Source organism: Microtus oregoni, unplaced genomic scaffold, assembly GCF_018167655.1.
Source record: "Microtus oregoni isolate MIOR12 unplaced genomic scaffold, Mior012 000038F_ref0000394, whole genome shotgun sequence".
Taxonomy (NCBI): Eukaryota; Metazoa; Chordata; class Mammalia; order Rodentia; family Cricetidae; genus Microtus; species Microtus oregoni.
In genome coordinates, this window is record NW_024543097.1 from 23,218,569 (window position 1) to 23,236,458 (window position 17,890).

At 53.2% G+C, this 17,890-nt stretch overlaps 1 protein-coding gene across 3 annotated transcripts in view; it reads right to left on the reverse strand.

Moving 5' to 3' along the window:
* Window positions 1-5,867: 5,867 nt before the first annotated feature.
* LOC121433452 (glypican-1) overlaps window positions 5,868-17,890 on the reverse strand; it is a 30,088-nt gene continuing 18,065 nt past the window's right edge. Inside the window, exons 1-9 of one of the 3 annotated variants that reach the window (XM_041631875.1) lie at window positions 17,580-17,857; window positions 12,900-13,058; window positions 10,776-11,167; window positions 9,980-10,145; window positions 8,968-9,098; window positions 8,753-8,860; window positions 8,521-8,654; window positions 8,027-8,202; window positions 5,868-7,743 (exon numbers count right to left, since the gene is read on the reverse strand). In XM_041631875.1, coding sequence (XP_041487809.1) covers window positions 7,511-7,743; window positions 8,027-8,202; window positions 8,521-8,654; window positions 8,753-8,860; window positions 8,968-9,098; window positions 9,980-10,145; window positions 10,776-11,167; window positions 12,900-13,058; window positions 17,580-17,712 — 1,632 coding nt within the window. In that variant the 5' untranslated portion in view covers window positions 17,713-17,857 and the 3' untranslated portion in view covers window positions 5,868-7,510. Of the gene's footprint in view, window positions 7,744-8,026; window positions 8,203-8,520; window positions 8,655-8,752; window positions 8,861-8,967; window positions 9,099-9,979; window positions 10,146-10,775; window positions 11,168-12,899; window positions 13,059-16,795; window positions 17,023-17,579; window positions 17,858-17,890 lie in introns of those variants that run through there. The other 2 variants (XM_041631876.1, XM_041631874.1) reach the window with 2 other exon arrangements.

Genomic DNA, 17,890 nt, shown 5'->3' on the forward strand with positions numbered 1-17,890 from the left:
TTTTTAACATTTATTTATTTAATATTCTGTCTGTGTGTATGTCTGCAGGCCAGAAGAGGGCACCAGACCTCATTACAGATGGTTGTGAGCCACCATGTGGTTGCCGGGAATTGAACTCAGGACCTTTGGAAGAGCAGGCAATGCTCTTAACCACTGAGCCATCTCTCCAGCCCCCCTAATTTTATTCTTTAACCATAAAAATATGTTAAGTTTTGTCAGAAGTTATTTTTTTAACTTATATTGTGATTACTGGGTGGCTTTTGTCCTTTATTCTGTGACTAATGCAGCACATTGATTTGCATATGCTTAAGCTCTCTGCAGCCCAGGGAGGTGGCCCTGGGTCACATGCATGATCCCTTCAATGTACTGGTGGCGCTGACTGTGACAAAGTTCACAGGGAAGGTGGTTTTTCTTATTGTCCCCTTTCTGAATTTGGTGTGAGGGAGATCACTGCCCTATAAAATGAGTCTATAAGACTTCCTATCACCTCCTGTTCTGTTTTCTGTGAAATTTAATCCTCCTTTAAATGCTTTGTAGAATTCACCCGCAAAGTCCCCTTGTCCTGGGCTTTCATATGGGGTTTGCCTGTTATTGCTGATTTAGTATCTTCATGTTTGTTATGTTTGTTCAAACTCTGTTTCTTCATAATTTAGCCTACATAAGTTGTATATTTCTAGGACATTCTCCATTTCTTCCAGGTTTTCTAATGTGTGGGTATAAAATTATTACAGTGATCTTTTATGATCCTTTCTATTCCCATAGCATGTTGTAATGACTCCTCTTCATGAATAATTTTGAGATTTTTTTTTCAGTTTAGCTAAAGATTTGACAGTTTTATCACTTCAGATAACGAGGTGTCATTAATCTTTTGGTTTTTTTTATAGTTTCTATTTCATTTGATTTCTGCTTGGATCGTGACTATTTTATTTGTTTTATGTATAGCTTGTCCCTTTTTGTCCCTCGAGTGAAGTTAGGTTGGCTGGGTTCTATTTTATGGATGCTTGCCACTGCAGACTCTTCTCAAAGAACTGCTTTGGTGCACTCCGTGAGTGCTTCCACCTTTTCATTTGCCTCAAGATAGCTTTTAACTTCCTTTTGAATTTCCTTTTTGACTTTCTGGTTATGGAGGAGTATGTTACTTATTCCCACAGACCTGTGGGACTTGGTCTAAGTTCCTCAGATTGTTGATACCTAGTTTCATAACACTGTGGTTAGGAAAGATATTGGTAAGATTTTGATCATGTGATCTGCCCTGGAGATGTCCATGTTCCTGAGACACACAGGCACTCTGCGGTGGATGAAATTATCTGTGTATATGCTAGCACACTCTATCTTTAGTATTTTTCAAGTTTGTTGCTCCCTTGTTATTTTCTGTCTGGATTATACACTCATCACCAAATATTATGGGATGCTGAAGTTACTGTTTACATTCCCTTCAGATGTGTCAGCGTTTGCTTTGTATGTTCAGTGCACTGGTGTTAGGCACACATTTATTTATAATTGCTTTATCTGATCAATGAACTGCCTTCTTTATGATCACATGGTGACCTTGTGATTTGGACTGGCAATCTGTTTTGTCTGGTTGATAGAGACACTTCCGTGGCCTTTTAGTTACTGTTCACATAGGATATATTTTTAAATCCCTTCTCATTCAGCCCAGTGGCTGACTTAGTAACCTTTCTGTTGTTATGAAAAAACACCGTGATCAAAGGAACTTGTAGAAAAAAATATTTATGGCGACTCATAGTTTCAGAGTGAGAGTCCATGACCATCATGGCAGGGATCATGGTGGCAGGCAGGCATGGTGCTGGAGCAGTAACTGAGAGCTTACATATGATCCACAAGCGCTAAGCAGAGGAAAGAGTCAAACCTCAGAGGGCCCCAGTGACACACCTCTGCTAACAAGGTTACACCTCCTAATCCTTCCCAAACAGCCCCACCAGCTAGGGACCAGACATTCAACATATGAGCCTGTAGGTGTGATGTCGTTCAAGACATCACAATATATGAATGAATTTCATATATAATGTATAGCTGGATCCTTCTGGCCCAACCTCAGAGGTCTTGCTGTGGTCCCTATGCTGGCTTCAGAATTCCTGGTCCTCTGACCTTTGCCTCCAAAGTCCCAAGTAAAGTTAAAAATTTTGTGTAATTATTTTGTGGCTCATACCTGAACACCGCATTTGCATCATTTCTATCCTAGCCTCTCCCTCTTCTAACTCCTTTCATGTCCTTCCACTCCATCTCAATTTCATGATGTCTTTATTATTGTTCCACAGACAGACATATACACATGTACGTGTATAACATACAACCTTAGTTCATTTAGTGTTGTGCATACATACACGCATTTTGGACTGACCACGTGGGGTTGGATAACCTATTCCCTTTCTCGGGGCTATTAATTGCCTCTAGTTCTTAATCTAGGGGTGGGACCTTGTGAGATTTCCACCATCCATGTTGGCATGCCAACTGGTATTGTCATTGTGCAGGTCTTGTTTCAGTGACCGTATTTTTGGGATGTCATGGTGCAGCTTCCCTGGCATGTCTAGAAGGCACTGTGGTACAGCACATGTCCAGGTCCCCTGGCCCTGAAAATCTTTCTCCTCTCTGTTCTACAATGTTCCCTGAGCCTCATATTCCATTTTAAGTTGATAGTAATTTCTTAGTTGCAAAAATTATATTGTTATTCCCCACCCCAATTTATGCTAGTCTTTTTATATTGCATATCCATTAACAAACCATTGCAGCTACATTTTTAAAAATGCATTTTGTCTGTTTTTACTCCAGGTGAAACACTAGCATTATCAATGGTTTGAGCTCAGCAGTGGACTTTCTTCACTAGAGCAGCATAGCTTCATGCTTGCACAGTGTTGGTTGCTATCAGGTCAATATGAAGGGTTCCCATTGGCATTTCTCATTAGGCAAGCATAAACATGACACCTGGGAATTTCTCAGTTAGTTTATGTCTGAGAATATCTTTATTTTGCATTCGTTTCTAGGTGGTAGCTTTTCTAGGTACAGTGTTCTTGGTTGGAAGTTAGTTTTTCTTTCAAAACTTTGGTTTCATCATTTCATTCCCTTCTGGCCTGCAGAGTTTCTGCTGAAAGTTCTGACACACACACACACGCGCGCTCCCTTGTATGTGGCAGATTTCCTACCGCCTTTAGAAGTCCCTATCTCTGACTTTTAATTTGCTTATGTCTCAGGCATCCATCTTCAGGTTCATCTTGCTTGGAGTCCTTTCAGCTTCACAACTCTGGATAACCTACCAAGATTTGGATAACTCTGAGCTATTATGTCTTTAAGTAAGCTTTCTTCTTCTTCTGGCGTTTCTCTAATTCATGTTTTGTGAACACCCACAAAAGGCTTGTCCTAACCCGATAGCCTCTGTTCCCCCCTTTCTCTATGAGCACTTACAATTTTAGTTTGCTCGTGGTATGGTTCTCAGGGTAAACTGGTTTTTGCCAGGTTGTGGTTTTACAAATCTCAGCTTGCCGCACTAGTGTTTCTTGACTTCTCTTTCTTTGTGAGGATCTTGCTGCTTCTCTGTGCGTGACCCCTCCAGGGCTTTTGCATTTGCTCATTATATACTATCACCAGCCACTGACTCTTTGTGGGGGGGGGGGGGCCCTGGGGAGCAGCATATGCTTTCTTGCTCTCCAGAGAAGCAGGACCTTGTGGCACCGTGCTGTTCTGTCACTTGGGGGCCCAGTCCTAGCTTCCACCACAGGTACAGGTCTGCATCGGACACACCGCTCTGTTTACTGTCAGTGCTCCCCCATCCCCCGCCACAGGGTTTAGTTCATCTGAAATCTTGGATAGGTTGCCGGTTGTGAAACATTCACACCTCCCCCTTGTTTTGATGTTTTTGAGGGAAGGGGTTCATCCTACAGTCTAGTTCATCCTACAGTCTACCGTGTCCCCGTAACCCATTCAAATCCACACTTCAGAATACTCATCACGACGGGGCGGTTGGGCTGATGGCTTAGATCAGCTCTTCACATTCCGAGGGCTGCCGTTTTGGCTGGCTCGCTCCAGTGCTACTTCAGACTGCACTTAGAGGTGGGTCTGTGCTGGAAATGAGTCTCCCACTCATCCTTTCGGGATGGCTAAAAGGGAAGTGTTTAGTTACTAAGGTCTTACTTTCAGGGCAATCAATCTACTTGTCCCCGAGTTGTGTGATCATGGGGTCGTTTTCATCTAGGAGGACTTTCTTGCAGAGGGAAAGCCTATTGGGCAACGACTGCCCCTGTTCCTCACCAGGCGGTCATGGTTTTCAGCAAAGCAGCTGGCCAACTACAGCTGTACCCTAGGAGACCTGGTCCCTCACCCACCCAGGGTCACCACGTTGGCTTTCTAACCTCTGCCTTCTAATGGCTCGGGATGTATGGGCATGTGCATGGACGAGTACGGGTGAGGGCATGTGTGAGCTAAAAGCATCGTGCTGGTTTGCAGGATCGCCTGCAGGCCTGTGGGAGAACTGGCCGCTGCCACTAGGCCAGTCAGGATGCTGGTGCCTTCCTGAGTTCTCCCAAGGAAGGCTCTGAGAACTCATGATGGCAGAGAAGGGACTACCCTCTAGCTAGCCTCTTTGGCAGCACTGTGGCAGGACTTAGATGCAAGGTGCTGACCTGGCATTTGTCTGGTGCTAGACCTGGCCCAGGCCTAGATGCTGACTCCTGTGTTGGGTACCCATCTCAGACATGTCCTCCTTTTCTTGACAGACAGGAGGGGCTTCCTGCCCTCACTGAATGAAAGGCAGACATATGTGCCCACCTGTGTCCAGCTCAAAAAGAAAAAGGAGTCCAAGTATGTCTGGTTCGAGGATTCAAAGCAGAACGACGTGTCCACAAAGCGGAGAACCTGCTGGAGTATTTGACACAGTGCTCCATCGGCAGGCACCGATGAGAACCCGCTTACTCAGCTCTCCCTACAGGGCTCTACTGAGCCTCGCTTTCAATCCATGGCTGTCTATCCTGACCACTTGAGGAGAGAGGACTGTACTCCTTCCCACTCCCAGGGAAGAATCTGGGCCACTTGGAATCAGGGCTTCCCAGGACTTGCAAAGAGGCAGAAAGTGAAGACGCAGCTGCCACCCTGGGCCCGGACACTGAGGGGAACCCTTGGGTAGGGTTGAATACGCAGCAGGAGCTTGACCAAGGACCCTTCCTTTTGGGAGATCTCCTTGGGATGTGTGGTCGACCAGCATTTGTGGGTTAGGGCTCTGCTCTGTTCCTTCGTGTCCCCATTGAATGGTGGGTGACACTGTAAATGTACTAGTACAGCAGCGTGGGCCACAGCTCCCCAAGTACACATGCCACACCTGGCTGAGCGGGGCTTCTGAGTCTCACTACTGAGTGAGCTTCCTAGCTATGGAGGCTGGCACTGCGTGCTCACACAGGGTCCTTGAAGTGAGGGTGAACAGGCCTGGATGCCTTAGGCTATTCAGGGTCTGTCTGCAGATGCAGGACAGCTTGGAACAGACTGGAGTGGGAGGACATTTCTGGTTCCTACACTGTTCTCCTGGGTAACTCAGAGGCACCCTGGCAGGAATGAGAACCTTTCTATGGGTAAGGCACACATGCATTGAGGGGCGTTGGTAATGTGGAAGGTAGGTGGGGCCAGCACAGGCTGGTATCCTAGCCCCTTCCTCCCATGAACTTTGGCATGTTCAGTTGGCACAGGTGGGCATCCTCCCAGGCAGGACTTGGAGAGGTTCAATGGTCAACGATCACACAGAAACCCTAGGACCTTGCTACAGGTGCAACCCATGCTCAACCCCCTTCCAACAAGCCCTGCTGTGTGCACGCCATGTTCACATGAACACAAATGTGGTCTCACCAGGTACATAAAGTCATGTCCACTGTAGGTCTCCAGCCTTTAATTCATACAAGGACTCAAAGAACACATATTACCCACTGGCACTGAGTGACACGAAGCCTCATGGAGGAAGGACACAGTAGCTTGGCCACCATCCTGGCTGTCCTGTCCATTCTGGGTGCTGCTGTCCTGACACGTAGGCACTCACATCCTGGAGCCCAGCTCTGGCTCCTGCCACCCCTGCCTGAGTGGCAGTAGCAGAGCTGTGTGGCAGGATGGGTACACTCAGGGCAAGGCCCCACAAATCCATGGACCAACTGCAGAGAATACCCATCCTGTCATCCTGGGCCGGGGACCTGACTACTGGGCAGACCTTGGTGCTGGCAGTAGCCTCCCTAACCCAGTAACAAAAAGCAAAAAAAAAAAAAAAAAAAAAAAAAAAAAAAAAAAAGTGGTAAGCAAGCAGCCTTTTCCAGGCCTTCTGCATATCAGGACCAAGGTCTTCCAGGCTATAGCAGCTCAGCACCCCTAAGGCCCTGGAAGGGAAGAAGGAGCTGTGACAGCCTCAGTAAGCTAGGGGCTCCCCAGGTCTCAAGGCCACAGGAGGATACCAGGATGCAAATGGTGCCCTGAGCCTCTCCAGTGCCGTCAAGGAAGACAGAGATGTAGCGCTCAGTGGACAAGGACACCGAGGGTCTGAATGTGCATGTCTGTAAAAGCCCTTGACTGTCAATGCTCCCCCAGCTTCTGCAGGGCTGCCTTGGTCAGGAAGGGGCCCAGGCATCCTCCCGACCTGCAGTACCAGGTCCCATTGACCCTGAGCTGAAGTTTCACCAGTCACCCAGCACCCCTGTGGCCAGGGGACCTTTATAAGTGGGTTGGGAGGCTAGACGTGGCTGGCTATTCCCCTGAAGTGAGGTTCCTCACGGACCCCCCGCCGCCCAAGGCCAGACTTTGTGAGCCCATGTGAGGGATCAGAACACACCCTCAAGCAGCGTGGCAGAGTTGAGTCTAATGTGGCCATGCCAGCTGCCACCTCACCTATGCCACACTCAAGGACACCCACAGTGGGTCTTCTCTGAGGACCACATTCACTGGGCTCCACAGTGGCACAGGGTCCAGGCCTGGTGTGTATGAGAATCCTGGCTGCAGAGTTTCTTCTGAGCAGAGGGTATCATGCATAAACTTGAAGGCCCTGCAGGAGCCTGGACAGCAACGTACTGGCAGCCCTTGCAGGCTTCCTGGGGAGCTGCGGGATGGGCCTCAGTTTCTGACATCTGTGGCCCGTGGGGTCTGGTGGGGCGTCCCCAGTGGGAAGAGGCAGGAAAGGAAGGCACAGGCTCACTTGAGGTCTCCAATGGGTTGCAGCTAACAGCCACCCTTCTGGTTGGCCTCATGAGCTTCCGGGGTGGTGCAGGAGGGTAAGGGAGGAGTGTGCAGCCAGAGGTGCCCCTGAGGTCCCTGAAATACATGGCTTTTGGGGACAATGGCTCGCAGCTGACCTGATACGAAATTAAAAGCTAGGGTGACAGGCGCAGTCAGACCCAGCAGGCCGGCACCCCATGCACCCCGCCCCAGTACTCAGAGCTACTGTCTCCTCATCCTGCCCTGAGCCTCGACGGCCAAGGGAATTAAATATTGTCTGTTGCATGTTTTGGCCAAGACAGTCCTTGGGGCTAGGGGATAGTTACCGCCACCTGGGTCCGGCTGCTGCAAGGACCAAGGTGACAAGGAAGAGCAGGAAGAAGCTGTGGGGCTCTGGGCAGCAGGCGGCTGAGGTCTTCTGTCCTTCCTGTTCTGACAGGCCGGGGAGAGCATGGGTCAAGGGGGTCCGGGAGCTGGAGCTCTTTTTGCTGACCCTCCGGCCACAGGTGTCATCTGGGCAGCCGCCACCACTGCCTGAGCCGCTACCATCATCACCTGGGGAGGACAGGAGGCTGCAGCAGGCTCTTCCTACCCTGCTGCACTTGAAGACTCAGTCCCTAGGTCTGCCCCCTGCTGTTCCCACCTGTTCCGTGACAGCCAGATGGACATCCTGGCTGGACTTCAGCTGTGCTACAGGGATGTGGGACCCTTACAGCATTCATGAGGATGAGAGGTTGTGAGGGTCCCTGGCAGAGGAGTCTGGAGAGCTCATGTACCCTTCCTTTTATGAGCAGGACAGATTCCCGCCCCAACCCACCCTACCCCTGGCGGGCCTTACTAGCATCCTGGAAGTCCACGTCATTGCCACTGTAGGCGCCACGTAGACGGTTGGTCATGATCTTGAGTTGCATGATCTGCTGCCGGATGGTCATGTCAGGCTTGGTGATGTCCACTTCCACTTCAGGGTTGTTGATCTGATTGGCCAGTCCATCACCCATCACCTCAGGTAGGTACCTAGAACAGGGCAGTCAGGGCCACAAGCTCATGACATTAGCTTTTGCCAAGTAGCTGAACCATGGCGTATCGTGTATCACACCCTTAGAGCCAGTGAACCTCCAACACAGTGGGAACCCATGCAGGCCCTACGGTAGCAGGTATGTGCTCATGCTGGGAGCTGGTGAAGGTGTGTAATCCTCTAGCCCAGCTTCCCACGCTCTGGGCGTTTGTGAGGACGTGTGATGTGGGAGTGATTTCGGGTAAAGCTAGCTGGGTGGCGGGACACAGCCCGCCGATCCGTACTTCAACAGACGTGGCCAAATGGTGGCTACTTACCGGCCCTTGGATATTCCGTTCCAGCAGCGGTCATCACTGGCAGGACTCATGGCCATCTTCTCACTGCACAGAGTCCCTGGGAGGCTGATCCAGAAGTCCTGAATGTCTCGGAGCTGGGCCTTGGCCTCAGAGACCTGTTGGACGGCAGGTAGACCAGTGAAAAGCCAGGGGGCAGATTGCCCGTGTCCCCTCCCACATACAGGGCTCTAGCCACTGAAACGGTGGAACTTACCAGCTTTTCCAGAGTACCTGTGGGGGTCTTCTCTTGCAGTGCTAGTTTGCCACGGCGACGCTTCTCCTCAGACCCAGTGACCTTGGGGTTTCCACAGCCCTGGATGACCTGGGGAGATACCAAAAGAGGTCTGAAGGGACAGTAGGGTTTCTCAGGCCCAGATCTGGACAGACCCTCCAATGCTCACAGTGCCCACCCCTGCAGCCCTCACACACCTTGGCTGTGAGTGTGTCCTTGTTGTCCTGGAGAGCGTTGATGGCGTCCGCCAGCCACATGTGCACACTGCCAATGACATTCTCCGCACCCGCTGGGCCCCAGAACTTGTCAGTGATGAGCACCATGGAGTCTGGCAGGGGTGTGAATACACATGCACACACATCACCTATGCACGTTAATAACACACCGTCTTGACAGCACCAGTCAGAGGTACTGATCAGCAGATTCACAGGTGCTCACACTCAGACTGGGAACAGCTCACCTTCGTGAAGCTCAGAGTATTCACATACCCACATACAGTGCATAGGTTTCCACGAACACACAGGACATCTGGCAATCTTGTATGGCCTAGTTCATGTCCATATATGTCCATGTTAGCTCATGCAGGTATTGAACATGCTCGAATAGCTTCTGGCCTACTGTGTGCCCACATAAGCTGATGTGTAATGCATGGAGATGTGCCTCATAACCAGCTCCCGTACACATGAACTGTGGATCTGCATGTGCATGCTTTCATACAGCACAGATGGAACATGTCAGATGGACGATGACCGGCATACTAACCAGCTCATGCCAGCTATGTACCAGTGCCAACACGTATGCATGCTACTGCGCCTCACAGCAACAGTGATTCATATGTATCGGCATGTGTGTATGTCAACTCGCCAGTACATGTAGGCACACCTGTGACCGGCAGGGAGACCCTGTGCACACCACACAAACGCCTATTGTGTGAAGCACACACGCACGCCAGCATGCACATGTCAGTGTATGTACATGCACGTATCGGCTTGACACGTTTCACCTATGTGTTGGTGTATGTGTATGTTGAGGCAGTCATTCAGCCACACCCCTTGGGACAATAAAAGGATCTGTCCCTTGACCCCCACAGACCCAATCATATTAGACCCTTAAGCCTTTCATTTGGCCCAAACCCGGGGCTACTGTATCCCAGGGACCCCCTGTATAGTGCCCTAAGGACAGGCCAGGCAGCCTGGGGGTAGGGCTCACCCAGGAGGTTCCTCCATTCAGCATCCAGGTCGGCCTGGTTGGCAAGGCAGCCTTTGAGTACATTTCGGCAATAGTCGGGGCAGGGCCGGGCACCAGGGACTCCCCGGCAGTGAGCACAGTACACCAGCTTCATGACGGCCCGAGAACATTCTGGGGCCAGAGGTACCTGGAGAACAAAGGCACCCTGAGCCTCCCTGTAGTCCTTGAGCACCTGGTCTCCAGCTACCCCTAAAGAAGCACCAATATGGAGGGCTTAGGTACAAGTTAGAACCTCTGGGGTCTGCACTAACAGGCTATGGGACTTGGCCTAGGCCATCTCAGGCCCACAGTCCAATGGACACGATGGCACACTGCTGTCACCAGGCTTCACGGCAGACAAGGAAACCAAGGCCCAGAGGTTGGGAGGTGACTTGTCGGGCCAAGCAGAGCTAGGGGGCAGTGCAGCTTAAAGCTGTGCCTTCCCCATACAGGTCTGCTGTGCGCTGCCCCATTCTGTGAGATACCGTGCTGGCCTGCAGGGCTTCCGCTTGCTCAAGGCTCAACTACATCATTTTCTCATTTCCTGTTTCCTGAGCCCAGCAGCCCAACGTCATCATTTGGCTAAGGACACAGGACTGGCCGGCAGATGGACAGTGGACTCACATCTGAAGACCTGCCGTGTGAGCAACTGAGAATGGGTTGCAGCCGTGAGGCTGAGGGCCCGAAGGCTCGGAGGAACAGCGCTGAGGGTGTAGGACGCCAAGCGCCTGGGTGCAGCACGAGGGGCCCCCAAGGGTCCCTTGGGCAGTGTGTGTACCTGGGCCACCTTCCGGACTACATCACTGGCCACACCCAGGCCCTGCACGAAGGAGCGTGCCGCCACAAAAGCACGGGTGGCCCGCAGGCGCAATTCCCGCGGGGCATCCCCAAAAGGCCGTAGGGCCTCTGCCAGCTTGCCCAGGCAGTCCAGGTAGTCATCGGGCAGCAGCAGCTGCGGGTGCAGCTGCCTGAAGAGACGCTCCAGCAGCCGGGCCCAGAACTCGGCCAGGGTCTCCTCCAGGTGCAGGTTGGCGCCACGGTAGTAGAGGCGCAGCTCGGCATACAGGTCCCGGAAGGCCCGAGTGTTCTGTGTGTACAGGTCCCCAAAGGCCCCTGGGAAGGCATCCTGCAGCGTGCGCTCCGAGTCATTCAGCAGGCGCTGGAAGTGGTCTGTGCACAGAGGAAAGGCATGACCCCTTGAGTCAAGCTGTGCTTCTCTGCCAATCTGCTAGCGCGCTTGGCAGAACACCCCCTGCTTTTCAGAACCTGCTTATAAAAGCTGGGCACCGTATTGCAGAGGGTTCTGCAGCTTCTTGGAAACCTCTCTCCTCACTAGCGGTGCAGAAGTCAGGGCTGTGCTCTCTAGGGACACAGGCCTCTAGCTGGGGCTCCAGAGGTCATTTTTGAGTTGGGTCTTAGGAACCAACAGGTGCTGAGATTCAGTGATTCTGGGAGGGGCTATAGTAGGGGTGTGTCGGGGAACCAGAGTGACCCTAGCTTACCTGCCAGCTGCCCTGTCTCTTCTGCCCTCCCCCAAGGCTTCCAGTTGTCCTACCAGCCCTCCTCCTTCTTGGGCTCTCCAGCAAGCCCTGCCCCCTCAGCTTCTCAGGTTTCAGGAGCCTCAGTCCTCAGACCCTCCTGTAAGCCAGCATCTCAGACAGATGCTTTCTGGGGAGGTGTGAACATGCGCACTAGATTCTAAGGTTCAGAGAAACGTCCGCGGTGGCACCCTTGCATCCACTTGGCAGTGGCATCTCCTCTGGAAGTGAGACTTAAGGTCTGTGACTGCTAAGCCCCTCCCTTCCATACCAACCAACAAGGGAAGGCTCAGCAACAAGTGTCAGAGTATGGTTAGGGGCTCTCTGATATTTTCTGGGATATTTGCTGGAATTTCCAACCCCTCAAAGCTATGCCCCAGCTGTGATTTAGACTCAGTGTCCCTGCTTTCTCTCTACAGCTTCATAATTCCTGCTTCCCAGCTCCACCCTGTAAAACTATACCAGTTCTGAGTTCTAATCGCTATGCGCTACGGGAACTGGGCTGAAAATTTAAAAACACACAGACAGACAGACGGGGCCGCGGGGACATCCTTGATACAAGAGTGCCAAGAATGTCCACTTTATTGTGCTCAGGGGAGGCTTATAGAGGGCTCTGGCCACGCCCCAGCTCTCGGGCTCTTTCAGCTTCAGGCTCATCAGGACCTACTTCCCTGCCATCAGGGTCTGCAGGCTGCTCAGGGCAGAGGAAAACAAGTTGTTTACTGGAAATCCAGGGTCTGGAGGTCGGCAATCCACAGCATTGTACAGGCCCTGTATCCCATCTGAAGACAGCAAACCTCATTGCTTACAGGTTAACATTTTAGGGGACTCCTCTGACCCCAGGGCACCATACGGTTCCTGTTTAACATGCCACCACTGTTTAGATACTGTTCTCTGCCCATATACAGTGAGGCCACATGAGGGGTTCACCATAAATGATGCTAAACAGTAGCTGACTTGGCCTCTTGAAGCACGTAGGAGCCTTTTGACCCTGGCTAAGAGGCAGTCACCTCAGGGCAGGCTCTGCACCCTTTACACCCCCAGTCTGAGCTCCCTGCCTAGGGGATGGTAGCTGGGATAGTGGCCTATCAAGGAACCCCGAAAAGTGCAGGTGAGATGTAGACCAGCCCTCTGTAGGTCCTCAAGGGAACTCCGCTTGAGGCAAATTGACACCCCCAAGAGCAGCAGTTCCTCTCAGAAGGGCAGGCCCATTCTCCCCAGGGCTCTGCCAACAACCTGGGTTCACTGTTCCATTCAAGCCCTGCAGGAAGAGAGATGTCCTTTTGCTGATATGAGCTATCCAAATCCTGGCCTTGGAGTCCTGCCCCGCACCCACAAGTCCCTACCCTCCAGCCCCTACTCACCGTCGATGCCATGCAGCTGGGTGGCCAGGGTGGCCTGCAGGGCGCGGCTGCTGTCATGGAGGGCAGTCTCTAGCTCCATTCGGCTATGGTTGGCTAGGTTCTCCTCCATCTCACTGGTGCAGCACGTGTAGCCCTGGGGGCAGATCCGCAGGTGTTCGCCTGTGGGATGGGAAAGGATGGTGTGACCAGGAGAAGCGGCCCAGGGTGTGATGCCCAAGGCAGAGACAGGGACAGGGTAGGATCCTGTGGCCCTGACCTCCCAGGACCCCGATAAGGCTCGGGGGTGGGGTACCACAGGTTTTCTAGAGTCATCAGAGGGTGGTACTGTGTGGCATATCCCAGCAAGTCAGGTGCAAAAGGACAGCCATTTTAGGGCTCCCAAACAAAGAGCCAGCTTGGACCTTGCGCAGAGAGGGAGAGGCTGCCTGCCGTCAGTTGGAAATCGGGCAGAGGCTTTCAAGCCTGGCAGAAGCCTCGGCCCAGGAGGGGGGCAGAGGGGAGGAAGCCAGCTTTTTTCTTGTCCCTCCCCAGTCTCAGAGGCCACCTAGTTCCACATGTGATGGACAGACAGTGGAGTGTCTGGTGAAGACGGTTCTACAGGGCCAGACCCTGGCTACGAATCTGGGCTGAAGAAAAGCATGTTCTCTCTGTGTGCAGGCCCTGGGTCCCAGAGGCCGCCCAGTCCTGGCCTAAGGCTCCACTCATCTGGATACACTCCCAGTTCCCAGAGCTCTGGCTGGAGCTCCTTGACTCCACTAGCTATCCCGGGCTGCTGTGCTGAGGTGCCAGCTCATGCCAGGCTGCTGCGCTGAGGTGCCAGCTCATGCCAAGCTGCTGCGCTGAGGTGCCAGCTCCTGGTGGCCCTGCAGTGGCACCATTCAAAACAATATTGATCCCCACTTGCAGACAGAGGGTTGCTTTGGGCCCACAATCAGCTGTGAAGTGTCCATCACGGAGCCCTTACAGCATGTGCTGGGCAGCTTCATACCCAAGAGAGTCTCCTGGCATCAGAAGAAATTCTCAGCGAGATGTGTGAACCCCTCTGTTAATGTTACAGTGACACCTTTCACAGGGAATCCCAGGCTTGGAGATTAGGTTTTGTCCCAGTGTGTGTGTGTGTGTGGGCGGGGTCTCTGAGTTGTTCAAGACCCATTAGGCCTGATGGACCCCAGTCTGTCCCACTCCCTCCTCACAGGTCTCTGAGCTAGAGAAAGCCCACCCCCCCACCCAGACTGGCTGAGTCAGACAGAGGAGGGGTGGAGGTAGTAGCCCTGGCTGAAGTGGAGGATCTGGGAAGAGGGAGGGGCCAGCAGGGATTGTAGAAGCTTCCCTCAGCTGTAGGGCTGAAACCAGAAAGCTGGTAGGATGCAGAGCCTCCGGAGCCTGGAGAAGGTGCCAGGGCCGGCCCCTGGGTGCCAAAGCCTGCCTTGCCTTTTCCTTGCTGATGGATTGGTGGGAAAGTGGGAGAGGAGTGGGGAAGGTGAGGTGTTGAGGACTCCAAGAGGTAAGGTTGCTCAATGCTGTGGGGGCGGGGTGGAGGACTCCGAGGAGAGCCGGAGGGAAGTGGACAGCAAGAGTGTGTGTGGGCAGGAACCTGCTACCGTAGGAGGAGATCATTGTATGCTGGGGGGTGTCTATGACCCCTCACCCACCTGAAGCCAGCTGGGAGTGGAGACCCCAGGAATGATTTGGAGGTTGAAGTCACTCTAACGAGTACGTCATGATCTCACCTTTGTCTACAGTACTCAATAAGTACAAGCAGTTGTGGGTGCTGAACGAGGGGTGGGGTGGGGTGGTGGTGGCGGTGCTGCAGGGTGGATCTGTGTGGCCTCTGTGACTTTAATCTGACATAGAAGAGACCTACCCCCAGATTCCGAGGCTACCTTGAAGTGAGGGACTAGGAGGAGGTGTAGGGTGCCGGAGGGGGGATACTAGAGGGCCAGAAGAAGAGCCAGGATGGGTGGGGGCTCTCCATCCCTTTTCTACCCCTCAACCCGGGCAGTCTATCTAGCTCTGCTCTCTCAGCTTTAGGTTGAGGTCTTAGCGTAGAGGCCCCGCCTCCTGCTCACTGAGACATGGGAGCTGGGCCTCATCCCAGAACCCTCTGGGAACTTCTACCTCACGAGCTGAGGAGTCCCATCTGGTCTCAGAGTCCCCAAAGGCCCACAGAGCAGGGCAGTGGCTGACAGCTGGTAAAAGAATAGACAGAATTGTATTCTGAATCAAGAGTTCTTGGGGGAGTCAAGAAAGAAGGGAGCCAGGGATGGGAGGCACGCTCCTCTGGCCCTCTCATCACTCCCCTACCTCTGCCCTCACCTTCGGATTACTCTGCTTCCTCCTCCTGCCCATTACAAGGGCTGAAGGTCCTGGAAGCAACATGTTACCAAGCACCAACCTCAAGAGAGGGCTGGTGTGGGGCCCATAGAACTGGGAGCTACAAGCCCACGGGTCCCTGCTCTTCTAGAGTAGGGAGGGCTTGGCAGAAGGTTATCAATCAGTGAGCATTGCCTATAAGGGGCAGGACTGGAGAGCAGGACCTTCCACTTGCTCTCCTCCAGGCCATGGCCTGCTTGGCTGAGGTGGGATAGCCCACATCTCTCTTTCTCTCCCTGAGTAGGGCTTTAAGGCTACATGCTGTGGTCACTTCTACCTGAGGATCCACCCATGACTCCAGTAATGAGATGGGAAACATTCTCTGGGGATGGAGGTTGCAGGTGCAGTATGGGGTGCAGGGGACATCCTGGGTCAGTTGTGACAGGGGCATTCAGGGCAAAGGCATGTTGCAGGCCCAAGATTTCAGGTGGAAAATTCAAGGCTGCACAGGAGAGCAGCAGCAGGACAGAGGTGAGCCCCTCCCACTGTTCCCTCTCTCCTGACATCCTCCACCATCTTGGTGGACCCAGCTGCCACCCCTCACCATGTATACGGGAGAATTAGGCTGGGACGGGAGAAGAGAAATAAAGGCACACACTCAAGAAACAGGCACTGGTCCCAATCCATTGCAGGCTCTGGGTGAGTGGGATGCATGAGATTCTTGGCAACCACTATGAACATTCCCCATTCAATCGCCTCCCCTTGCAGCCCCCTGGCTCTGCCTGGCCACCTCGCCCAGCCAGCCCGGTGACCAGCGCTGTTCCAGTTGCCCCAGCACCGCCCCCGTCCCTCCCTCCCTCCTTGGACAAACACGGGAGTGAAGACACGGAGCCAGAGCCCGGGCACCGGCCTGAGGGCCCCGGGCAGGCTGGGCTAGGCTGCCCAGAAGCCCGTGCAAGGCAGAGCTGCTTGCTGGGGTGGTAAAAGACAGGAGGCTCTCTGGCTGCCTGCTGAACCCTAGCCCCTGAGACTGGGGCCACAGGTGACAGACACTCAGTATTGGAACAGCAAGGGCAGGGTCTGCAAAGCTGTTCACACCTCCAGAAAAGCACTGGCGTACATCCTGGGTACTTGATCTTCTCTCAGTTCAATCCCCGGGGAAAGGTATTTTTCTATCTTAAGGGATAAGCCCACCAGCAGCTCCCTCCTTCCCAGTCCCGAAAGTGGGTGGGGACAGCAATATCACCCCTCCATCTCTATCAATCAGAATCTTCCAGATTTTTCCCTCCTTGGATTTTGGAACGTTCCCCTCCTCTGGTGCCCCCAGGTTTTATTTGGGGGAGGGGGTTGTTTGTTCATAGCAGGTTTTCCTCACCCTAATCTCCTTTCTAAACCCTGCCCCCCCAACCCGAAGCCCCCCTCCCCCATTCCAGGGCCTCTGGCTTCTAGTGACACCCAGCATGGCACCCCATTGCCTCAAACCCATAGGCAACCTCTTTTCTTCCTTCTCCCTGATTCTGGCTGCTTGTGTATCCCCCACCCCCACTCTTCTCCAGAGCAGACAACAGCCAGTGGCTTCCTACCTTTCGGGGGTCACACCCTCCTGCCACCTGCTGACAGCTGCAGCTCCTGCTCCTCCCCAACAGACACAGCACCCTTCTTGGTCATCAGCAGTCACCCTAGGGCTTTAGCATCCTGAGGGCATTTCAGATGCTGTCCATAGACCTCTCTGACCTGACCTCTCCTGACATCTGGGGGACCCAATGCCCTGAAACCCTCCACCCTTCTCAAGAGACTGGAGTCAGACCACCTCCTCAAGCCCATCCCTCCAGAAGCTTCCCTTGTTCACAGGACGCTGGAAAAATGGAAAACCTGTTTCCCTTACCCGGGGCAGTGTAGGAACATACAAGAGGACAGATTAGCTCTCAACACCACAGCTGCCACAGCCAAGGGAGACAGACGCACAGGCTACCCTGCCCTACCCAGTGCTGGCTCCTAGAACAAGCTTTTCTGTTGACTGATAGGGCAGGAAAAGTAAACCAGACCCCTGTGCTCCTGGGTTCTTTCTAGCTCCGGAGGCTGAGGGTCTCTCTCTGGTGGCAGAAAAGCAACCAGTCCCTCAGAAATGGCTCAGCTTTCTGAGGGACTACCCACCTCCCAGGCAGGATCCAGGGGGCCTTCACTATCGCTTGCTTCTGTTCCCCAACAAACCTGGACCTGGCTAGTCCCTGAGGAGGGCATTTCAACCCCATCTCTGAAGTTGGAAAAGCAAGTACAACCCTTTGCCTTCACTTCCAATACTCCCACCCTCCTGGATGCCACTAGGACCCCCACACCCCTGCCTCAATTTCACCCAAACGACATCACCAAGAAGATCCTCCATCACGCAGGGGGACCCCCTAACTGGGGGGCATCGGCTGCTGGTACTTCTATAAGCTCGGTGGGAGAGGTCATCTCCGGGCAGGCAAGGGCTCCTGCCAGCTAGCTGCCTCTCCAGCATCAGGCGATGCCCAGGCGAACAAAGCCTGGGCAGGCGACACCTGCAGCTCCCACCTCTGCTTCCTCCATAACAGAGATGGTTCTGCGCAGCTGGAGCTGGCAAGCAGGTTCTGCAGATGCCGGCGCTGGTGCTGGCGGCGCAGTGAGGAGGGGGCGCTGCTGCAGTGGGTGCGGCTAGT